General features: G+C 48.5%; 1 protein-coding gene across 3 annotated transcripts in view; it reads left to right on the forward strand.

Moving 5' to 3' along the window:
- TBCCD1 (TBCC domain containing 1) overlaps positions 1-23,110 on the forward strand; it is a 45,064-nt gene extending 21,954 nt beyond the window's left edge. Inside the window, exons 4-9 of one of the 3 annotated variants that reach the window (XM_038744567.1) lie at positions 5,753-6,113; positions 8,117-8,172; positions 8,350-8,480; positions 15,065-15,556; positions 17,244-17,346; positions 22,529-23,110. In XM_038744567.1, the coding sequence (XP_038600495.1) occupies positions 5,753-6,113; positions 8,117-8,172; positions 8,350-8,480; positions 15,065-15,556; positions 17,244-17,346; positions 22,529-22,624 (1,239 nt within the window). In that variant the 3' untranslated portion in view covers positions 22,625-23,110. Of the gene's footprint in view, positions 1-5,752; positions 6,114-8,116; positions 8,173-8,293; positions 8,481-15,064; positions 15,557-17,243; positions 17,381-22,528 lie in introns of all 3 variants that reach the window. The other 2 variants (XM_038744577.1, XM_038744586.1) reach the window with 2 other exon arrangements.
- The last annotated feature ends 2,300 nt before the right edge of the window (positions 23,111-25,410 follow it).

A 25,410-nucleotide genomic window follows, 5' to 3' on the forward strand; every position in this document is an offset into this window, starting at 1 on the left:
GCTGCCTCACTTGTCAGCTGTGTGACTTTGGGCAAGTCACTTCACTTCTCTGGCCCTCAGTTCCCTCATCTGGAAAATGGGGATGAAGACTGTGAGCCCCCCCGTGGGACAGCCTGATCGCCTTGTATCCTCCCTAGTGCTTAGAACAGTGCTTGGCACATAGTAAGCGCTTAACAAATGCCATCATCATCATTGGGAATGAAAAGCAGTGCCCTTCCCTGACTCCTTTGCTCCCATCCAGGATTAAATGGTACTTGTTAAGCGCTTACTGTGTGGTAAGCACTGTTCTGAACACTGTTCTAATCAGGCTGGACATAGTTCCTGTCGCCCTGGGGCTCTCACTCTTATTCATTCATTCATTCATTCATTCAGTTGCATTTATTGAGCGCTTACTGTGTGCGGAGCACTGTACTAAGCGCTTGGGAAGTACAAGTTGGCAACATATAGAGAAGGTCCCTACCCAACAACGAGCTCACGGTCTAGAGGGGGAGACAGACAGTAATACAAATAGATAAAACAGTCAATTACAGATATATACAGCTAGATACATATGTGCTGTGGGGAGTCATTCATTCGGTCGTATTTATTGAGCGCTTACTGTGTGCGGAGCACTGTACTAAGCGCTTGGGAAGTCCAAGTTGGCAACATATAGAGACGGTCCCTACCCAGCAACGAGCTCACAGTCTAGAGGGGGAGACAGACATTAATACAAATAGATAAGGCGATCAGGTTGTTCCCACATGGGGCTCACAGTCTTAATCCCCATTTTCCAGATGAGGGAAGTGAGGCCCAGAGAAGTCAAGTGACTCGCCCAAAGTACAGACGAGAGAACTGAGGCCCAGAGACGTGAAGTGACTTACCCCAGGTCACCCAGCAGACATGTGGCAGAGCTGGGATTAGAACCCAGGTCCTCCTGACCCTCGGGCCCGTGCTCTATCCATTAAGCTACGCTGCCTCTCTATTTGTTCGGGAGATTGAAATTGTACCGGGAATGCTCTCTGGGCTCTAGCGGCAAAATTGCTTTCTAAATGTCTCATTGTGGTGATGGTCTTGATAGAGGAAAAACCTATTATTCCTCTCCAGAGCCGCGTCGTTAAATCCCCTAGTTTAGTCTGGGAACGTGATGAGAGTCCCAAATCCCCACCTCCTACTCTCTCCACCCTGTAAAATTGGATTCGGAAGATTTAGAATTCCCGTTATCCAGAAATATTATTTTCTTTTTGGGGAAATAGTTTGAGCAAATGAACCAAAATAATGATAATATTGGCATTTATTAAGCACTTACTATGTTCAAAGCACTGTTCTAAGCGCTAAGGAGGTTACAAGGTGATCAGGTTATCCCACACGGGGCTCAAAGTCTTCATCCCCATTTTGCAGATGAGGTAACTGAGGCACAGAGAAGTGAAGTTCACTTGCCCAAAGTCACAAAGCTGACAATTGGTGGAGCCTGGATTTGAACCCATGACCTTTAACTCCAAAGCCCGGGCTCTTTCCACTGAGCCACGCCGCTTCTCTGTGCAAATATGTGCAAACCGGTGTGAGCCTTCTGTTGGGTAGCGACCGTCTATGTTGCCAACTTGTACTTCCCAAGCACTTAGTACAGTGCTCTGCACACAGTAAGCGCTCAATAAATATGATTGATTGATTGATTGATAGTAAATTCCCGAAAACCATGAATCTGGGGACCCCTGAGAATCCATGTCCTTGATTAATGCCATGGTAATTACGAATAGAGAAGCAGTGTGGTTCAGTGGAAAGAGCCGGAGCTTGGGAGTCAGAGGTCATGGGTTCTAGTCCCGGATCCGCTGCTTTCAGTCATTCATTCATTCATTCAATCGTATTTATTGAGCACTTTGTACTGAGCGCTTGGAAAGTCCAAGTTGGCAACATATAGAGACGGTCCCTACCCAACAACGGGCTCACAGTCTAGAAGGGGGAGACAGACAACAAAACAAACAAGTGGACAGGTGTCAAGTCATCAGAATAAATAGAAGTAAAGCTGTGTGACTTTGGGCAAGTCACTTCACTTCTCTGGGCCTCAGTTCCCTCAACTGTAAAATGGGGATGAAGACTGTGAGCCCCACGTGGGACAACCCGATCACCTTGTATCCTCCCCAGCGCTTAGAACAGTGCTTTGCACATAGTAAGCTCTAAACAAATGCCGTTATTATTATTATTATTATTATTATTATTATTATGAAATACTTATTCAACCCACGTGAGTTGACCTACTGATCCTTAGCAATTTGGGAAGATGGGTAGTTGAGGCCTCGTGTTTGGCAAGATGGGCTGGGGTCTGCTTCGATGATTGATTTCTGATTTTTTTTTAAAATGCTATGTTAAGTGCTTACTGTGTGCCAAGCGCCGTACTAAGCGCTAAGGCCGATACAAGCTCATCAGTTTGGACACAGACCCTGACCCATCTGAGGCTCACGGTCCTAATCCCCATTTTTCGGATGAGGGAACTGAGGCCCAGAGAAGTGAAACGACTTGCCCAAGGTCACACGGCAGACAGGCGGCAGAGCTGGGATTAAAACCCGAGTCCTCTGAGTCCCAGGCCCGAACTCTTTCCATTAGATCCCTCTGCTTCCTCTTCTGTGGCATAGAGCGTCTAATTCAGATGCTTTTCAGGCAGTAGTGGATGTCCCAATCTTCACACTGTACTATCTCCCTCTGAGTGGTTTTCCCAAGAGAGGGGTAGCAGTGTGTAGTAAGCGCTTAACAAATGCCATTATTATTATTATTATTATTATTATTATTATTTTTATTATTATCCCTTCCCTCCGGAATAGTCCTCTATTAAGATGTGTCTGTTCGTGGGTGAATAATAATAATAATAATAGCATTTATTAAGCACTTACTATGATGATGATAATGGCATTTGTTAAGCGCTTACTATGTGCCAAGCACTATTCTAGGCGCTGAGGGGAATACAAGGTAATCAGGTTGTCCCAGGTGGGGCTCACAGTCTTGATCCCCATTTTCCAGATGAGGGAACTGAGGCCCAGAGAAGTGGAGAGACTTGCCCCAAGCCACACAGCTGACAAGCGGCGGAGCCGGGATTAGAACCCACGACCTCTGGCTCCCAAGCCCGGGCTCTTTCAATTCATTCATTCAGTCGTATTTACTGAGTGCTGACTGTGTGCAGAGCACTGTGCTGAGCGCTTGGGAAGTCCAAGTAGGAAACATATAGGGACGGTCCCTACTCAACAGCGGGCTCACAGTCTTGAAGATGGTGATGTTGGTTAAGCGCTTACTCTGTGCCAAGCACTGTTCTAAGCGCTGGGGTGGATATAAGAACCCCCTTCTCGACCCTGAGCCCGTTGTTGGGTAGGGACTGTCTCTATTTGTCGCCGAATTGTGTTTTCCAAGCGCTTAGTCCAGTGCTCTGCACACAGGAAGCGCTCAATAAATACGATTGAATGAATGAATGGATGAATATAAGGCGAGCAGGTTGTCCCACGTGGGGCTCTCAGTCTTCACCCCCATTTTACAGATGAGGGAACTGAGGCACAGAGAGGGTAAGTGCTCTTTCCACGGAGCCACGCTGCTTCTCCTGTGACACGTGTCTGTGTGCGTGCGTGCATGTATGTGTGTGAGAACAATAATGATGGCATTTATTTATCCATGCTCTGCCAATTGTCAGCTGTGCGACTTTGGGCAAGTCACTTAACTCCTCTGTGCCTCGGTTCCCTCATCTGGAAAATGGGTATAAAGACTGTGAGCCCCCCGTGGGGCAACCTGATCACCTTGTAACCTCCCCGGCGCTTAGAACGGGGCTTTGCACATAGTAAACGCTTAATAAATGCCATCATCATTATTATAAATATGATTGATTGAATGAATGAATACCTGCTGCACGTCAAGCTGTGAGCTGGCTGCTTAGTGGAAAGAGCCCGGGTTTGGGAGTCAGAGGGCGTGGGTTCGAATCCCGGCTCCGCCACTTGTCAGCCGGGTGGCTTTGGGCAAGTCATCTAACTTCCCTGTGGCAAGACCCTGAGCCCCACACGGGACAACCTGATTAATCTGTAACTACCTCAGTGCTTAGAACAGTGCTTGGCACATAGTAAGCACTTAACAAATGCCATCATTAGTAGAATTAGTAGAGAAGCAGTGTGGCTCAGTGGAAAGAGCCCGGGCTTTGGAGTCAGAGGTCGTGGGTTCAAATCCCGGCTCCACCACGCGTCAGCTGTGTGACTCTGGGCAAGTCACTTCACTTCTCTGGACCTCAGTTACCTCATCTGTAAAATGGGGATTAAGACTGTGAGCCCCCCCTCCATGGGACAACCTGATCACCTTGTAACTTCCCCAGCGCTTAGAACGGTGGTCTGCACATAGTAAGCGCTTAATAAATGCCATCATTTTTATTATTATTATTTAACTTGCCCCCCATGGGACAACCTGATCACCTTGTAACCTCCCCGGCGCTTAGAACGGGGCTTTGCACATAGCAAGCGCTTAACAGACGCCATTATTATTGAGCGCTTACTATGTGTAAAGAGGCCTTCCCAGACTGAGCCCCTTCCTTCCTCTCCCCCTCGTCCCCCTCTCCATCCCCCCATCTTACCTCCTTCCCTTCCCCACAGCACCTGTATATATGTATATATGTTTGTACATATTTATTACTCTATTTATTTTACTTGTACATATCTATTCTATTTATTTTATTTTGTTAGTATGTTTGGTTTTGTTCTCTGTCTCCCCCTTTTAGACCGTGAGCCCGCCGTTGGGTAGGGACCGGTCTCTATATGTTGCCAACTTGGACTTCCCAAGCACTTAGTACAGTGCTCCGCACACAGTAAGCGCTCAATAAATACGATTGAATGAGTGACTCCCCACAGCACATATGTATCTATATATCTGTAATTGATTGTTTTATCTATTTGTATTAACGTCTGTCTCCCCCTCTGGACCGTGAGCTCGTTGTTGGGTAGGGACCGTCTCTCTATGTTGCCAACTTGGACTTCCCAAGCGCTTAGTCCGGTGCTCCGCACACAGTAAGCGCTCAATAAATACGATTGAATGAATGACTCCCCACAGCACATATGTATCTGTCTGTATATATCTGTAATTGATTGTTTTATCTATTTGTACTAACGTCTGTCTCCCCCTCTAGACCGTGAGCTCGTTGTTGGGTAGGGACCGTCTCTCTATGTTGCCAACTTGGACTTCCCAAGCCCTTAGTCCAGTGCTCCGCACACAGTAAGCGCTCAATAAATACGATTGAATGAATGACTCCCCGCAGCACATACGTATCTATCTGTATATATCTGTAATTGATTGTTTTATCTATTTGTATTAACGTCTGTCTCTCCCTCTAGACCGTGAGCTCGTTGTTGGGTAGGGACCGTCTCTCTATGTTGCCAACTTGAACTTCCCAAGCGCTTAGTCCGGTGCTCCGCACACAGTAAGCGCTCAATAAATACGATTGAATGAATGACTCCCCACAGCACATACGTATCTATCTGTATATATCTGTAATTGATTGTTTTATCTATTTGTATTAACGTCTGTCTCCCCCTCTAGACCGTCAGCTCGTTGTTGGGTAGGGACCGTCTCTCTGTGTTGCCAACTTGGACTTCCCAAGCGCTTAGCCCGGTGCTCCGCACGCAGTAAGCGCTCAGTAAATCCGATTGAATGAATGAATAAATATGATTGATGATGGTGTAAAGCCCCGTTGTAAGCGCTGGGCGCCGAGTTCATGCGCGTGTTTGGTTTTTTTTCTCCCCCCCCCCCCCCCCCCCCCCCCAAGAACTGGGATGACTCCAGCCATCAGGAGTTCGTCCGGAACCACCTGTCGGATATGCTGGAGCTGCTCCTGGATCCCGCCGAGCCGACCGGGAGCCGCGCCCACGGCGGCCTGGTGTCGGCGGAAGGCGTCCGAGCCCTGAGCTTCCTCCTGGAGGGCACGGTGAGCCGGGCCCGGAAGATCTACCCGCTCCACGAGCTCGCGCTGTGGCCTCCGCTGCAGGCCGACAGCGGCTTCTCCCGGAGGGCCGAGGCCTTCCCCTTGGCCAAACTGGAGGCCTGGCTGCGCGCCTGCTTGACGGGGAACCCTTTCGGCACTTCGGCCTGCCTCAGGTCTGGAAAGAAACTGGCCTGGGCTCAGCAGGGTAGGTCTCCTTCACTCCCCCCCCCCCCCCCAACCCCAGGCTTCCGGCGATCGGATCGGTCGGGGTGAGGCGGCCGGGGCGGGCCCCGCCACTTAGTATCCGCCGTGTGACTTCGGGCAAGTCACTTCACGCATTTCCAGCCTGTGAGCCCACTGTCGGGTAGGGACCGTCTCTCTATGTTGCCAACTTGGACTTCCCAAGCGCTTAGTACAGGGCTCTGCACACGGGAAGCGCTCAATAAATACGATCGGATGAGTGAATGAATGAGCGTCTCCCCCTTTTAGACTGTGAGCCCACTGTTGGATAGGGACCGTCTCTCTATGTTGCCAACTTGGACTTCCCAAGCGCTTAGTACAGTGCTCTGCACACGGTAAGCGCTCAATAAATATGATCGGATGAGTGAATGAATGAATGTCTCCCCCTTCTAGACTGTGAGCCCACTGTTGGGTAGGGACCGTCTCTCTATGTTGCCAACTTGGACTTCCCAAGCGCTTAGTACAGGGCTCTGCACACGGTAAGCGCTCAATAAATACAGTCAAATGAATGAATGAATAAATGAGTGTCTCCCCCTTCTAGCCTGTGAGCCCACTGCTGGGTAGGGACCGTCTCTCTATGTTGCCAACTTGGACTTCCCAAGTGCTTAGCACAGGGCTCTGCACACGGTAAGCGCTCAATAAATATGATCGGATGAGTGAATGAATGAATGTCTCCCCCTTCTAGACTGTGAGCCCACTGTTAGGTAGGGACCGTCTCTCTATGTTGCCAACTTGTCCTTCCCAAGCGCTTAGTACAGGGCTCTGCACACGGGAAGCGCTCAATAAATACGATCAAATGAATGAATGAATGAATGAGTGTCTCCCCCTTCTAGACTGTGAGCCCACTGCTGGGTAGGGACCGTCTCTCTATGTTGCCAACTTGGACTTCCCAAGTGCTTAGCACAGGGCTCTGCACACGGTAAGCGCTCAATAAATATGATCGGATGAGTGAATGAATGAATGTCTCCCCCTTCTAGACTGTGAGCCCACTGTTAGGTAGGGACCGTCTCTCTATGTTGCCAACTTGTCCTTCCCAAGCGCTTAGTACAGGGCTCTGCACACGGGAAGCGCTCAATAAATACGATCAAATGAATGAATGAATGAATGAGTGTCTCCCCCTTCTAGACTGTGAGCCCACTGTTGGGTAGGGACCGTCTCTCTATGTTGCCAACTTGGACTTCCCAAGCATTTAGTAAAGGGCTCTGCACACAGTAAGCGCTCAATAAATACGATTGGATGAGTGAATGAATGAATGTCTCCCCCCCTTCTAGACTGTGAGCCCACTGTTGAGTAGGGACCGTCTCTATATGTTGCCAACTTGTACTTCCCAAGCGCTTAGTACAGTGCTCCGCACACAGTAAGCGCTCAATAAATACGACTGAATGAATGACTCCCCACAGCACATATGTATCTATCTGTAGACATCTGTAATTGATTGTTTTATCTATTTGTATTAATGTCTGTCTCCCCCTCTAGACCGTGAGCTCGTTGTTGGGTAGGGACCGTCTCTAAATGTTTCCAACTTGTCCTTCCCAAGCGCTTAGTCCAGTGCTCCGCACACAGTAAGCGCTCAATAAATGCAATTGGATGAATGTCTCTCCCTCTAGACTGTGAGCTCGTTGTTGGGTAGGGACCGTCTCTATATGTTGCCAACTTGTCCTTCCCAAGCGTTTAGTCAAGTGCTCCGCACACAGTAAGTGCTCAATAAATGCTATTGAATGAATGTCTCTCCCTCTAGACCGTGAGCCCACTGTTGGGTAGGGACTGTCTCTATATGTTTCCAACTTGTCCTTCCCAAGCGCTTAGTCCAGTGCTCCGCACACAGTAAGCGCTCAATAAATACGATTGAATGAATGAATGAATGGGCAGAGGAAGGAGGGGGCTCAGTCTGGGAAGGCCTCCTGGCGGAGGTGGGCTCTCAGAAGGATCCCACTGATGGATTGATGTTTTTGAACGTTTTTTTGGTAGTCGAAGGAACCACCAAGAGAGCCAGGGTGGCCTGCAACACCCGCGCGGTGCCCAAGGTGCCCCATGGGGAGGAAGAGAGGAACAGGGGGGCTCAGTCTGGGAAGGCCTCCTGGAGGAGGTGGGCTCTCAGAAGGATCCCACTGATTTATTGATGTTTTTGAATGTTTTTTCCGGTAGTCGAAGGAACCACCAAGAGAGCCAGGGTGGCCTGCAACACCCGCGCGGTGCCCAAGGTGCCCCGGCTGGTGGTGATGAGCCAGGTGGACAAGCAGACGCTAGCCAAGAGCTCCGATACCCTGGTCGGGGCCCACGTGAGGATCCACCGCTGCAACGAGTCCTTTATATACCTGCTCTCCCCTCTGCGGTAAGCGCTGCGCCACCGGCACCTCCTTTCGGGACCTTGAGTGATCCCTTCCCATTTGTGCCATTTTCATCGCCCGCCCCCAATCCGGCCTGGCTCCCTGGAAAGAGCCCGGGCTTGGGAGTTAGAGGTCGTGGGTTCAAATCATAGTGAAGATAGTTGTTAAGCGCTCACTATGTGCAGTACATAGTACAGCTTAGTACAGCGCTCTGCACATAGTAAGCGCTCAATAAATACGATTGATGATGATGTGCAGAGCACTGTTCTAAGCGCTGATAAATAATGATGGTATGAATGTGTGCAGAGCATTCATTCATTCACTCAATCGTATTGAGCGCTTGCTGTGTGCAGAGCACTGTTCTAAGCGCTGATAAATAATGATGGTATGAATGTGTGCAAAGCATTCACTCAATCGTATTGAGCGCTCACTGTGTGCAAAGCAATGTTCCAAGCGCTGATAAATAATGATGGTATGAATGTTGTAAGCGCTGTCTTCCCCTTTTAGACTGTAAGCCCACTGTTGGGTAGGGACTGTCTCTATATGTTGCCAATTTGGACTTCCCAAGCGCTTAGTACAGTGCTCTGCACATAGTAAGCGCTCAATAAATACGATTGATGATGATGGTAAATAATGATGGTATGAATGTGTGCAAAGCATTCATTCATTCACTCAATCGTATTGAGCGCTCACTGTGTGCAGAGCACTGTTCTAAGCCCTGATAAATAATGATGGTATGAATGTGTGCAAAGCATTCATTCATTCATTCAGTCGTATTGAGCGCTTACTGTGTGCAGAGCACTGTTCCAAGCACTGATAAATAATGATGGTATGAATGTGTGCAAAGCATTCATTCATTCATTCAGTCGTATTGAGCGCTTACTGTGTGCAGAGCACTGTTCCAAGCACTGATAAATAATGATGGTATGAATGTGTGCAAAGCATTCATTCATTCATTCAGTCGTATTGAGCGCTTACTGTGTGCAGAGCACTGTTCCAAGTACTGATAAATAATGATGGTATGAATGTGTGCAAAGCATTCATTCATTCACTCAATCGTATTGAGCGCTCGCTGTGTGCAGAGCACTGTTCTAAGCGCTGATAAATAATGATGGTATGAATGTGTGCAGAGCATTCATTCAATCGTATTGAGTGCTCACTGTGCAGAGCACTGTTCTAAGCGCTGATAAATAATGATGGTCTGAATGCGTGCAAAGCATTCATTCATTCACTCAATCATATTGAGTGCTTACTGTGTGCAGAGCACTGTTCAAAGCGCTGATAAATAATGATGGTATGAATGTGTGCAAAGCATTCATTCATTCACTCAATCGTATTGAGCGCTTACTGTGTGCAGAGCACTGTTCTAAGCGCTGGTAAATAATGATGGTATGAATGTGCGCTAAGCATTCATTCATTCACTCAATCGTATTGAGCGCTTGCTCTGTGCAGAGCACTGTTCTAAGTGCTGATAAATAATGATGGTATGAATGTGTGCAAAGCATTCATTCATTCAATCGTATTGAGCGCTTACTGTGTGCAGAGCACTGTTCTAAGCACTGATAAATAATGATGGTATGAATGTGTGCAAAGCATTCATTCATTCACTCAATCGTATTGAGCGCTTGCTCTGTGCAGAGCACTGTTCTAAGCGCTGATAAATAATGATGGTATGAATGTGTGCAAAGCATTCATTCAATCGTATTGAGCGCTCACTGTGCAGAGCACTGTTCTAAGCGCTGATAAATAATGATGGTCTGAATGCGTGCAAAGCATTCATTCATTCACTCAATCATATTGAGTGCTTACTGTGTGCAGAGCACTGTTCAAAGCGCTGATAAATAATGGTGGTATGAATGTGTGCAAAGCATTCATTCATTCACTCAATCGTATTGAGCGCTTACTGTGTGCAGAGCACTGTTCTAAGCGCTGGTAAATAATGATGGTATGAATGTGCGCTAAGCATTCATTCATTCACTCAATCGTATTGAGCGCTTGCTCTGTGCAGAGCACTGTTCTAAGTGCTGATAAATAATGGTATGAATGTGCGCAAAGCATTCATTCATTCACTCAATCGTATTGAGCGCTTGCTCTGTGCAGAGCACTGTTCTAAGCGCTGATAAATAATGATGGTATGAATGTGTGCAAAGCATTCATTCAATCGTATTGAGCGCTCACTGTGCAGAGCACTGTTCTAAGCGCTGATAAATAATAATGGTATGACGTGCTAAAGCAGTCATTCATTCATTCAATCGTATTTATTGAGCGCTTTCTGTGTGCAGAGCACTGTTCTAAGCGCTGGTAGATAATGATGGTATGAAGCGCTTACTATGTGCAAAGCATTCATTCATTCGATCGAATTTATTGAGTGCTTACTGTGTACAGAGCACTGTTCTAAGCACTGGTAAATAATGATGGTATTCAGCACTTACTATGTGCAAAGCATTCATTCAGTCATATTTTATTGAGCGCTTATTGTGTGCAGAGCACTGTTCTAAGCGCTGATAAGCGCTTTTAGACTGTGAGCCCGCTGTTGGGTAGGGACCGTCTCTATATGTTGCCAACTTGGGACTTCCCAAGCGCTTAGTACAGTGCTCTGCACACAGGAAGTGCTCAATAAATACGATTGATTGATTGATAAATAATGATGGTATGAAGTGCTTACTATGTGCAAAGCATTCATTCATTCGATCTTATTTATTGAGCGCTTACTGTGTGCAGAGCACTGTTCTAAGCACTGATAAATAATGATGGTATGAAGCGATAAAGCAGTCATTCAGTCATTCATTCAATCGTATTTATTGAGCGCTTACTGTGTGCAGAGCACTGTTCTAAGCGCTGATAAATAATGATGGTATGAAGCGCTTGCTATGTGCAAAGCATTCATTCATTCAGTCGTACTGAGCGCTTACTGTGTGCAGAGCTCTGTTCTAAGAGCTGATAAATAATGATGGTATGAAGCGCTTACTATGTGCAAAGCACTCATTCATTCATTCGATCGTATTTATTGAGCGCTTACTGTGTGCAGAGCACTGTTCTAAGCGCTGATAAATAATGATGGCATTGAGCGCTTACTGTGTGCAGAGCACTGTTCCTAAGCACTGATAAATAATGATGGTATGAAGCGCTTACCATGTGCAAAGCATTCATTCATTCAATCATACTGAGCGCTTACTGTGTGCAGAGCACTGTTCTAAGCGCTGATACATAATGATGGTATGAAGCGCTTACTGTGTGCAAAGCATTCATTCATTCAATCGTACTGAGCGCTTACTGTGTGCAGAGCACTGTTCTAAGCACTGATAAATAATGATGGTATGAAGCGCTTACTATGTGCAAAGCATTCATTCATTCATTCATTCGATTGTATTTATTGATGGCTTACTGTGTGCAGAGCACTGTTCTAAGCGCTGATAAATAAAGATGGTATGAAGCGCTTACTCTGTGCAAAGACTTCCCTGCCTGAGCCCTCCTTTCCACTTCTCCCACTCCCTTCTCGCTGCCTTTATTCACCCCTCCACCCAGCCCCACTTCGTGTCTATATATATATATATATATATATAATGGCATTTATTAAGCGCTTACTATGTGCAAAGCACTGTTCTAAGCGCTGATAAATAAAGATGGTATGAAGCGCTTACTCTGTGCAAAGACTTCCCTGCCTGAGCCCTCCTTTCCACTTCTCCCACTCCCTTCTCGCTGCCTTTATTCACCCCTCCATCCAGCCCCACTTCGTGTCTATATATATATATATAATGGCATTTATTAAGCGCTTACTATGTGCAAAGCACCGTTCTAAGCGCTGGGGAGGTTACAGGGTGATCAGGTGGTCCCACGGGGGGCTCACAGTCTTCATCCCCATTTTGCAGATGAGGGAACTGAGGCCCAGAGAAGTGAAGTGACTTGCCCGAAGTCACCCAGCTGACAAGTGGCGGAGCCGGGATTTGAACCCGTGACCTCTGACTCCAAAGCCCGGGCTCTTTCCACTGAGCCACGCTGCTTCTCTAAGCACATCTGTAATTTAATTTCTGTTAACGTCCATCTCAACCCTCTAGACTGTAAGCTCGTTGCGGGCAGGGAACGTGGCCGTTTATCGTCACAGCGTGCTCTCCCGAGTGCTTAGAGCAGCTCACTTCACACAGTAAGCACTCAATAAATACAATTAAGTGAACAAATGACGGTAGCCTGTACTGGCAGCTTCGACCCGCGAGGCGACTCAGTGGAAAGAGCCCGGGCTTTGGAGTCAGAGGTCATGGGTTCGAATCCCGGCTCCGCCACATGTCTGCTGTGTGACCTTGGGCAAGTCGCTTCACTTCTCTGATCCTCAGTTCCCTCATCTGTCAAATGGGGATTAAGACCGTGAGCCCCACGTGGGGCAACCTGATCACCTTGGATCCCCCCCCAGCGCTTAGAACAGCGCTTTGCACGTAGTAAGCGCTTAACAAATGCCATCATTATTATTGAGAAGCAGCGTGGCTCAGTGGAAAGAGTCCGGGCTTTGGCGTCAAAGGTCATGGGTTTGAATCCCGGCTCCGCCACATGTCTGCTGTGTGACCTTGGGCAAGTCGCTTCACTTCTCTGAGCCTCCGTTCCCTCATCTGTCAAATGGGGATTAAGACTGTGAGCCCCACCTGGGGCAACCTCATCACCTTGTATCCCCCCCAGCGCTTAGAACAGCGCTTTGCACGTAGTAATCGCTTAACAAATGCCATCGTTATTACTGAGAAGCAGCGTGGCTCAGTGGAAAGACCACAGTCTTTGGCGTCAAAGGTCATGGGTTCAAATCCCAGCTCCGCCACATGTCTGCTGTGTGACCTTGGGCAAGTCGCTTCACTTCTCTGAGCCTCAGTTCCCTCATCTGTCAAATGGGGACTAAGACTGTGAGCCCCACCTGGGACAACATGATCACCTTGGATCCCACCCCAGCGCTTAGAACAGTGCTTTGCACATAGTAAGCGCTTAACAAATCAATCAATCAATCGTATTTATTGAGCGCTTACTGTGTGCAGAGCACTGTACCAAGCGCTTGGGAAGTACAAGTTTATAACAAATGCCATCATTATTACTGAGAAGCAGCGTGGCTCAGTGCAAAGACCACGGGCTTTGGCGTCAAAGGTCATGGGTTCGAATCCCAGCTCCGCCACATGTCTTCTGTGTGACCTTGGGCAAGTCGCTTCACTTCTCTGAGCCTCAGTTCCCTCATCTGTCAAATGGGGACTAAGACTGTGAGCCCCACGTGGGACAACCTGATCACCTTGGATTCCCCCCCCAGCGCTTAGAACAGCGCTTTGCACATAGTAAGCGTTTAACAAGTGCCATCATTATTACTGAGAAGCAGCGTGGCTCAGTGGAAAGACCACGGGCTTTGGCCTCAAAGGTCATGGGTTCGAATGCCGGCTCCGCCACATGTCTGCTGTGTGACCTTGGGCAAGTTGCTTCACTTCTCTGAGCCTCAGTTCCCTCATCTGTCAAACGGGAACTAAGACTGTGAGCCCCACCTGGGACAACCTGATCACCTTGGATCCCCCTCCAGTGCTTAGAACAGTGCTTTGCACGTAGTAAGCGCTTAACAGATCAATCAATCAATCAATCGTATTTATTGAGCGCTTACTGTGTGCAGAGCACTGGACTAAGCGCTTGGGACGTACAAGTTTATAGCAAATGCCATCATTATTATTGAGAAGCAGCGTGGCTCAGTGGAAAGACCACGGTCTTTGGCATCAAAGGTCATGGGTTCGAATCCCGGCTCCGCCACGTGTCTTCTGTGTGACCTTGGGCAAGTCACTTCACTTCTCTGAGCCTCAGTTCCCTCATCTGTCAAATGGGGATTAAGACCGTGAGCCCCACGTGGGACAACCTGATCACCTTGTATCCCCCCCCAGCACTTAGAACAGCGCTTTGCACTTAGTAAGCGTTTAACAAATGCCATCATTATTACTGAGAAGCAGCGTGGCTCAGTGGAAAGACCACGGGCTTTGGCGTCAAAGGTCATGGGTTCGAATCCCGGCTCCGCCACATGTCTGCTGTGTGACCTTGGGCAAGCCGCTTCAGTTCTCTGAGCTTCGGTTCCCTCATCTGTCAAATGGGGATGAAGACTGTGAGCCCCCCATGGGACAACCTGATCACCTTGGATCCCCCCCCACCCCCCCCCAGCACTTAGAACAGTGATTTGCATGTAGTAAGCGCTTAACAAATCAATCAATCAATCGTATTTATTGAGCGCTTACTGTGTGCAGAGCACTGTACTAAGCGCTTGGGAAGGACAAGTTCAGAGCAAATGCCATCATTATTATTGAGAAGCAGCGTGGCTCAGTGGAAAGACCACCGGCTTTGGCGTCAAAGGTCATGGGTTCGAATTCCGGCTCCACCATGTCTGCTGTGTGACCTTGGGCAAGTCGCTTCACTTCTCTGAGCCTCAGTTCCCTCAAATGTCAAATGGGGATTAAGACCATGAGCCCCACGTGGGGCAACCTCATCACCTTGTATCCCCCCCCAGCACTTAGAACAGCGCTTTGCACGTAGTAAGCGCTCAACAAGTGCCATCCTGCTTAGTATCATTCAGAGAACCGCTTTCTCCCCGCCTTTTCAGATCCGTCACCATCGAGAAGTGCCGGAACAGCACCGTGGTGCTGGGCCCCGTCCAGACGGCCGTCCACCTCCACGGCTGCGACACCGTCCGGGTCATGGCCGTCTGCCACCGCCTGTCCGCCTCGGCCACGACGGACTGCACTTTCCACCTGCTCACGCCGACGCGGCCCCTCATCCTGGCGGGAAACCGGGGCGTGACCCTGGCCCCCTTCCACACCCACTACCCGATGCTGGAAGACCACATGGGCAGGACGGGCCTCGCCACGCTGCCCAACCACTGGGACCGCCCGCTCACCCTGGGCCGGGACGGCCCCGGGGGCTTCCGCCTCCTGGCTCCCGCCGACTTCTACCTGTTCGTCGTCCCCTTCCAGATGGAGGGGGACACCACCGAGATCCCCGGCGGGCTGCCCCCGGCCTATCGGAGGGCCCTGGGCCGGCGGGAGCAGAAGATCCGAATTTGGCAGAAGATGGTGAAAGAGGCGGGACTCACCAAGTGAGTGGCGCCGGGCGGACGGGACCGTTTTGGAAGTCCTTGAAAAACGCCTCCCAAATAATAATAATAATAATTTCCACTGAGAGCCACGCTGCTTCTCTTATCCAACCCTGGCTCTGAATTAAGGCCCAGATAAGACCCCCTGAAAAGTTTGGATAGTAACAAGAGTAGAGAGAAGGTTTTTTTTGCACTACAGGGGAAGCTAGAACATCTTCAAAGGCATCTTTAAAGTAACTGCGCCGCCTGGGGCTCACAGTCTCAATCCCCATTTTACAGATGAGGTAACTGAAAAGACAAGTGGACAAGTTGCGGAGCCGGAATTAGAACAATTAGATCAATGTTTTGGAACGTAGAAGAAGGTCAAGGGATGGGATTATTTTTATAAAGAATGGAAAGCATGAAGAGAAGACGTTTGTGGCGCGCGGAGGTGCTAGTACTTGAGATTCATTCATTCATTCAATCGTATTTATTGAGCACTTACTGTGTGCGGAGCACTGTACTAAGCGCTTGGGAAGTCCAAGTTGGAAACATATAGAGACAGTCCCTACCCAACAACAAACTCACAGTCTAGAGGGGGAGACAGACATTAATACGAATAGATAAAGCAATCAATTACAGATATATACAGATAGATACATATGTGCTGTGGGGAGTCATTCATTCAATCGTATTTATTGAGCGCTTACTGTGTGCGGAGCACTGTACTAAGCGTTTGGGAAGGACAAGTTGGCAGCATATAGAGACGGTCCCTATCCAACAACGGGCTCACGGTCTAGAGGAGGAGACAGACATTAATACAAATAGATAAAACAATCAATTACAGATAGATACAGATAGATACATATGTGCTGTGGGGAGTCATTCATTCAGTCGTATTTATTGAGCGCTTATTGTGTGCAGAGCACTGTACTAAGTGCTTGGGAAGTCCAAGCTGGCAATATAGAGAGACGGTCCCTACCCAACAACGAGCTCACGGTCTAGAGGGGGAGACAGACATTAATGCAAATAGATAAGGCGATCAGGTTGCTCCCACAGGGGGCTCACAGTCTTAATCCCCATTCTCCAGATGAGGGAAGTGAGGCCCAGAGAAGTTAAGTGACTCGCCCAAAGTCACCCAGCTGACAAGTGGCGGAGCCGGGATTTGAACCCATGACCTCTGACTCCAAAGCCCGGGCTCTTTCCCCTGAGCCATGCTGTTCACCCTCTTACTTTGACGGTGAGCTCCGTGTGGGACAGAGACAGCGTCCAACCTGATGATCTTGTATCTACCCCAGCGCTTAGTACGGTGCTTGGGCCAGAGTAAACATTTAACAGACATCACAATTATTACCATGGTATTATTACAGTCCTCTAGACTGTAAGCTCGTTGTGGGCAGGGAATGGGTTTATTGTCAAATTTTTTAATAATTCTATGTATTAAGTGCTTACTATGTGCCAGGCACCGTACTAAGCACGGGGGTGGATCCAAGCAAATCAGGTTGGACACAGTCCCTGTCCCACGTGGGGCTTGCAGTCTCAATCCCCATTATGCAGATGAGGTAACTGAGGCCCAGAGAAGTGAAGCGACCCGCCCCAGGTCACCCAGCGGACAAGTGGCGGAGCCGGGATTAGAACCCATGACCTCCTAAATCTCAGGCCTGTGCTCCTGTCTTCTCAGCTATTCTCCAAATTTCCTTCTGTGTTTCAGGGATGAGAGAAAACAGTTCCAAGTCCTGGTGGAGAACAAGTTTAACGAATGGCTGATTAACACAGGACATCGCCAGCAACTGGACAGCCTCGTGCCCCCGGAGGCAGGTTCTAAGCAAGCCGCAGGATAGGAATCAGGTTGAGAGTAATAATAATCCCGAGGGTATTTGTTAAGCGCTTACTATGTGCCAGGCACTGTACTAAGCGCTGGGGTGGGTACAAGCGAATCGAGTCGGACACGGTCCCCGTCCCGTGGTGGGGCTCACGGTCTCAATCCCCATTTGACGCGTGAAATAACCGAGGCCCGGAGAAGCGAAGTGACTCTCCCAAGGTCACACGGCAGACGAGTGGTGGAGTCAGGATTAGAACCCGTGACCTTCGGACTGCCAGGCCTGTGGTCTGTTTTCTACGCCAAGCTGCTTCTCTAATACCCTGGCGTCCTTTCTGCAGCCCGTTTGTGCTTGAAATGGCGGGTGTTTTATATTTGAGGGAATAACGGACCCAGAAAAACTACCCAAGTGGAGGGGGTTTTTTTGTTTTTTAAGGTCTTAATATGCCCTGTACTAAGCTTCTGGACTGTGAGCCCATTGTTGGGTAGGGACCGTCTCTATATGTTGCCAACTTGGACTTCCCAAGCGCTTAGTACAGTGCTCTGCACACAGTAAGCACTCAATAAATACGATTGATTGCTAAGCGCTGGGGTAAAAAGATACAAGCTAATCACATTAGACACGGTCCTTGTTCCACATGGGGCTCACAGTCTTAATACCCACTTTACAGGTGAGGTAACTGAGGCAGAGAAATGTCTGTCACTCAACCCACTGATTCAGTCCATCACTAAATCCTGATAATCCCACCTTTCCAATGTAGCTAAAATCCTCCCTTTCCTCTCCCTCCAAACTGCTGCCGCGTTACTACAGTCTCTCCTCCTATCCCGCCTGGATTACTGTATCAGCCTCCTTGCTGACCTCCCAGCCTCCTGTCTCTCCCCCCTCCAGTCCATTCTTCGCTCTGCTGCCCGGATCATCTTTCTACAAAAATGTTCGGGATATGTCATCCTTTCCCATCTGGACTACTGCATCAGCCTTCTCTCTGATCTCCCATCCTCGTGTCTCTCCCCACTTCAATCCATACTTCACGCCGCTGCCCGGATTGTCTTTGTCCAGAAACGCTCTGGGCATATTACTCCCCTCCTCAAAAATCACCAGTGGCTACCAATCAATCTGCGCATCAGGCAGAAACTCCTCACCCTGGGCTTCCAGGCTGTCCATCCCCTCGCCCCCTCCTACCTCCCCTCCCTTCTGTCCTTCTCCAGCCCAGCCCGCACCCTCCGCTCCTCCGCCGCTAATCTCACCGGGCCTCGCTCTCGCCTGTCCCGCCATCGACCCCCGGCCCACGTCATCCCCCGGGCCTGGAATGCCCTCCCTCCCAACATCCGCCAAGCTAGCTCTCTTCCTCCCTTCAAGGCCCTGCTGAGAGCTCACCTCCTCCAGGAGGCCTTCCCAGACTGAGCCCCTTCCTTCCTTTCCCCCTCGTCCCCCTCTCCATCCCCCCACCTTACCTCCTTCCCTTCCCCACAGCACCTGTATATATGTATATATGTTTGTACATATTAATTACTCTATTAATTTTTTTTATTTATTTTACTTGTACATATCTATTCTATTTATTTTATTTTGTTAGTATGTTTGGTTTTGTTCTCTGTCTCCCCCTTTTAGACTGTGAGCCCACTGTTGGGTAGGGACTGTCTCTATATGTTGCCAACTTATACTTCCCAAGCGCTTAGTACAGTGCTTTGCACACAGTAAGCGATCAATAAATACGATTGATGATGATGATGTCACCCCGCTCCTTGAAAAAACTCCAGCGGTTGCCCACTTAGCCCCACAGCAAACAAATGCTTCTGGACTGTTAGCCCACTGTTGGGTAGGGACCGTCTCTTTATGTTGCCAACTTGGACTTCCCAAGTGCTTAGTACAGTGCTCTGCACACAGTAAGCGCTCAATAAATATGATTGATTGGTCGATTGATTGAAAAACTCCTCACCATCGGTTTTAAAGCAGTCCACCACCTCGCCCCCTCCTCCATCACCTCACTTTTCTCCTTCTATAACCCAGCCCGCACACTCGGCTCCTCTAGCGCTAATCTTCTCACTGCGCCTCCATCTCTCCTACCTCGTTGCCGACCCCTCGCCCACATCCTCCCTCTGGCCTGGGACGCTCTCCCTCCTCAGATCTGACAGATAATCACTCTCCTCCTCCTCAAAGCCTTATTGAACGCCCATCTCCTCCGAAAGGCCTTCCCAGACTAAGCCCCGACTTTCCTCATAATAATAATAATGGTGGCATTTGTTAAATGCTTACTATGTGCAAAGCACTGTTCTAAGCGCTGGGGGGGATACAGTGGGATCAAGTTGTCCCACGTGGGGCTCACAGTCTTAATCCTCATTTTACGGATGAGGTCACTGAGGCTCAGAGAAGTTAAGCGACTTGCCCAAGGTCACACAGCAAACATGTGGCGGAGCTGGGATTCGAACCCATGACCTCTGACTCCAAAGCCCAAGCTCTTTCCACTGAGCCACGCTGCTTCTCTATAATGATAATGGCATTTATTAAGTGCTTACCATGTGCAAAGCACTGTTCTAAGTGATGGGGAGGTTACAAGGTGATCAGGTTTGCCCACATGGGGCCCACAGTCTTAATCCCCATTTTACAGATGAGGGAACTGAGACACAGAGAAGTGAAGTGACTTGCCCAAAGTCACAGAGCTGACAGTTGGCGGGGCCGGGATTCGAACCCATGACCTCTGACTCCAAAGCCGGTGCTCTTTCCATTTAGCCATGCTGCTTCTTCTCCCGCTCCCTTCCGTGTCTCCCTTTTCTCCCTCCCAGCCCCACAGCACTTGTGTAAATATCTGTCATTTTATTTACTTGTCTCCCTGCCTAGACTGTAAGCTGGTTTTGGACAGGGAACGCATCCATTTATTGTTGTACCTCTCCCACGCGCTTAGTACAGTGCTCCACACACAGTCAGCGCTCCATAAATACGACTGAGTGAATGAATAATAGTGACTTTCCCAAGGTCACACAGCAGACAAGTGGCGGAACTGGGTTTAGATCCTTTTCATTCATTCGATCGTATTTATTGAGCGCTGACGGTGTGCAGAGCACTGTACTAAGCGCTTGGGAAGTACGAGTCGGCAACATATAGAGACGGTCCCTACCCAACAGTGGGCTCAGGGGGGGAGACCTTCTGACTCCCAAACCTGGGCGCTAGCCACTGGCCCACTCTGAGATCCCCATCCCCTTTTAGACTGTGAGCCCACTGTTGGGTAGGGACTGTCTCCATATGTTGCCAATTTGTACTTCCCAAGCACTTAGTACAGTGCTGTGCACATAGTAAGCGCTCAATAAATACGATTGATGATGATTGATGATCCCCTAATTCTGCTCTTCAAGTAGCCTGTCGTCGGTTGTCGCCACCCTCTTCTACCTCCCTCGCCCTTCAGCTCAGCAAAGTTTCAGCCTCCCGCCAGCGACAGGCAGTAGTTATAATCAGTCAATCAGTGGTTATTTATCGAGAGCTTACTGTGTGCAGAGCACTGTACTAAGCGGTTGGGAGAGTACAATGCAGCAGAATCGGTAGATAATAATAATAATAATAATAAATGACGGCATTTGTTAAGCGCTTACTATGTGCACAGCACTGTTCTAAGCGCTGGGGGGGATACAAGGTGATCAGGTTGTCCTACGTGGGGCTCCCAGTCATCATCCCCATTTTCCAGATGTGGTAATTGAGGCTCTGAGAAGTTAAGTGACTTGCCCAAGGTCACACAGCAGACATGGTGGAGCCGGGTTTCAAACCCATGACCTCTGACTCCAGAGCCCGTGCTCTTTCCACTGAGCCACGCTGCTTCTCTAGATAGGTTCCCTAGGTAGGTTCCCTGCCCACAGTGAGATTTTAAAACCTCATATAATAATAATAATGTTGGTATTTGTTAAGCGCTACCACGTGGCTCAGTGGAAAGAGCCCGGGCTTTGGAGTCAGAGGTCATGGGTTCAAATCCTGGCTCCAATTGTCAGCTGTGTGACTTTGGGCAAGTCACTTAACTTCTCTGGGCCTCAGTTACCTCATCTGTAAAAATGGGGATTAAAACTGTGAGCCCCCCCATGGGACAACCTGATCACCTTGTAGCCTCCCCAGCGCTTAGTACAGTGCTTTGCACATAGTAAACGCTTAATAAATATCATCATCATCATGTGCAAAGCACTGTTCTAAGCGCCGGGGAGGATGCAAGGTGATCAGGTTGTCCCATGTGGGGCTCACAATCTTAATCCCCATTTTACAGATGAGGGAACTGAGGCCCAGAGAAGTGAAGTGACTTGCCCAAAGTCACCCAGCTGACAAGGGGCAGAGCCAGGATTTGAACCCATGACCTCTGACTCCAAAGCTCGGGCTCTTTGCACTGAGCCATGCTGCTTCCCCATATGTGCACGGAACTTTTCAGTAGAATCTCCAAAGAGGCCCAGTGTTTGGGGAAATTAAAAATTAGAAGGATTTAGGCAGACTTTCTGGGAGGATTACGGCGATCGGAGAAAGACCTGGTCAAAATGGGCTCCTTTGGCTGTGACTTTCTAAGAGTTAAGGTAGAATCCTGGCGATTGAAGAGAACAAACTTCTAAGCTCATCGTGGGCAAAGAATGTATCTTAAATTGTTATACTGTACTGACCCTGGTGCTCAGTATGGTGCTGTGCACTCATTAAGCGCTTAATAAATACAATTGATCAACTGATTGATTGATGGGGGAATAGGGAGAGGGCATGAAGGACAGGTAGACTGTGAGCCCGCTGTTGGGTAGGGACTGTCTCTATGTGTTGCTGACTTGTACTTCCCAAGCTCTTAGTACAGTGCTCTGCACACAGTAAGCGCTCAATAAATAGGATTGATCATCATCATCATCATCAATCGTATTTATTGAGCGCTTACTATTGACGATGATTGATGATGACTTGTACTTCCCAAGCGCTTAGTCCAGTGCTCTGCACACAGTAAGCGCTCAATAAATATGATTGATTGATTGATTGATTGATTGAAGTAGGGGTAGGAGTGACGAGGTAACCCGGCCTACCCCTCTGGTCTCCAGGCTCCCGAAAGTCCGCGTCTTCCTTTCTGATCCGAAATCGACTTGGATGGGCTGGCCGCTCGCCTATTCCTGGAGTCTCGGGAAGGAAACGTCAACCAGAATCACCAACACCGTGTCATTTTTCTCCGTTCTCTGGCCCGCAGGATCCCGGCCGCAAGGCGACGAGCCGAAGATGGCACTTGTCGGACGTCTTGAGCCGTAAGCGACCGGGAACGCCTGCGCTGTGGCAGGCGCCTTGAGGGGGCTTGATTTTTTGGCTCCGGAGTCCGTTGGACTCTCTTGTTCTGTCTGAGATCTTCATCGCTGGCCCCTCCGCGGAACGTTTCTCGCCGTAAACAGCCAGATTAACTAGGAGAGCGATCATCTCCGGGACGGAGAGGGTGGCCGAGAGTCCTTTGGGTACCCGCGGGGCCTTAAGCATCCTCCTAGGCCTTCCGCTTACCTCTAAAAGCAACCGAGTCGGCCCGGAGGGAAAGTTCCCGCGTCCCCTGGATGGAAACGAGAATCGGGGAGTTGGTTTCCGTGCCTTGGTTTTTATGCCGAAGCATACTGCGTCCTTTTAAGAAGAGGCATCGGCATGTTTTCTGTGCGTGTCGAGTCAAAATATTTTTATAGAGAGAGGTTGTTTTAGCACTTAATCCATGATGTTTCATGAAATGGCACGGAAGTATTATTGGTTTTCTGTCGTCCGCTGCTAAATTTCAATAAAATATAGAATTCTAAGACCCCTTGCTTTTTTCTTTCGAAGAGGCGAACTTTCCACTCATCCTAGAGGAAACAGGCCCGCCTGTTGTTCACTGTGGCCTGGGAATGTGTCTGTTATATTGTCATATAATAATAATAATAATAATAATAATAATAATAATGGTGGCATTTGTTAAGCGCTTACTATGTGCCAAGCACTGTTCTAAGCGCTGGAGAGGTTAAAAGGCGATCAGGTCGTCCCACGGGGGACTCACAGTCTTAATCCCCATTTTACAGATAAGGTAACTGAGGCTCGGAGAAGTGAAGTGACCGTGGCTCAGTGGAAAGAGCCCGGGCTTGGGAGTCAGAGGTCATGGGTTCTAATCCCGGCTCCCCCACACGTCTGCTGTGTGACCTTGGGCAAGCCTCTCAATTTCTCTGTGCCTCAGTTACCTCATCTGTAAAATGGGGTTGAAGACTGTGAGCCCCACGTGGGACAACCTGATCACCTTGTATCCCCCCCCAGTGCTTAGAACAGTTCTTCGCACATAGTAAGCGCTTAACAAATGCCGTCATTATTATTTGTCTTATTATTAATGATAATAACGGTATTTAATAATGGTATTTAAGTGCTTACTATATGCCAGGCACTGTACTACAAATTAATTGGGATGGACAGAGTTCCTATCCCACACGGGGCTCACAATTTTAATTCCCCTTTTGCAGATGAGGTGACTGAGGCCCAGAGAAATGAAGTGACTCTCCCAGTGTCTCACAGCAGACAAGTGGTGGATCAGAATTAGAACCCAGGTTCATTCATTCATTCAATCGTATTTATTGAGCGCTTACTGTGTGCAGAGCACTGGACTAAGTGCTTGTGACGTACAAAAGTTGGCAACATATAGATGCAGGTCCTTCTGACTCCGAAGCCACTGCGAGCCCACTGTTGGGTGGGGATTGTCTCTATATGTTGCCAACTTGTACTCCCCAAGCGCTTAGTACAGTGCTCTGCACACAGTCAGCGCTCAATAAATATGATTGATTGATTAGGCCACTCTGCTTCTCACTGTGCTCTCTTAAGTACTTAATACAGTGCTCTGCAAAACAGTAAGCGCTCAGGAAATATGATTGACTGTTGCTCGAGGTTGTATTCTTGCAAAATAAAATCCCAAGTTGTGATAATAATAATAATGATACTCATTAGGCTCTTACTATGTGCCAAGCACTGTTCTGAGCACTGGGGTAGATACAAGGTAATCAGGTTGTCCCACATGGGACTCACAGTCTTAATCCCCATAATAATAATAATAATGATGGCATTTGTTAAGCGCTTACTATGTGCAAAGCACTGTTCTAAGCGCTGGGGGGACACAATGGGATCAAGTTGTCCCACGTGGGGCTCACAGTCTTAATCCTCATTTTACAGATGAGGTAACTGAGGCTCAGAGAAGTGAAGTGACTTGCCCAAGGTCACACAACAGACGTGGCGGAGCCAGGATTCAAACCCATGACCTCTGACTCCAAAGCCAGTGCTCTTTCCACTGAGCCACGCTGCTTCCCATTTTCCAGAGGAGGTAACTGAGGCACAGAGAAGTTGCCCAACTAGACTGTGAGCCCGTTGTTGGGTAGGGACCGTCGCTATATGTTGCCAACTTGGACTTCCCAAGCGCTTAGTACAGCGCTCTGCACACAGTAAGCGCTCAATAGATACGATTGAATGAATGAAACGCTAAGTGGCAGAACCGGGATTAGAACTCACGACTTCGCAAGACTCCCAAGCCCGGGCTCTTTCCACTGAGCTGCGCAGCTGCTTGATGCAGCACAACCAGACACGAGCCTGAGAGTCAGAGGCCCTGAGTTCTAATTCCAGCTCTGTCAAATGCCTGATGTGTGTGACCTTGGGCAATCATTTCACTTCCCTGTGCCTCAGTTCTCCTGTTCTCCTGTTGCCAACTTGTACTTCCCAAGCGCTTAGTACAGTGCTCTGCACACAGTAAGCGCTCAATAAATATGATTGATTGATTGTATATATGTTGTATATATATAATATATTGTATATATATTGATTGATTGATTGATTGTATATATGTATATATGTTTGTGCATATTTTTTACTCTATTTTATTTGTACATATCTATTTATTTTATTTTGTTAGTATGTTTGGTTTTGTTCTCTGTCTCCCCCTTTTAGACTGTGAGCCCACTGTTGGGTAGGGACCGTCTCTATATGTTGCCAATTTGTACTTCCCAAGCGCTTAGTACAGTGCTCTGCACATAGTAAGCGCTCAATAAATGCGATTGATGATGATGATGATGATGATGATGATTGTTCTCCCTCCTA

The sequence above is a fragment of the Tachyglossus aculeatus genome, chromosome 1, assembly GCF_015852505.1.
Source record: "Tachyglossus aculeatus isolate mTacAcu1 chromosome 1, mTacAcu1.pri, whole genome shotgun sequence".
Taxonomy (NCBI): Eukaryota; Metazoa; Chordata; class Mammalia; order Monotremata; family Tachyglossidae; genus Tachyglossus; species Tachyglossus aculeatus.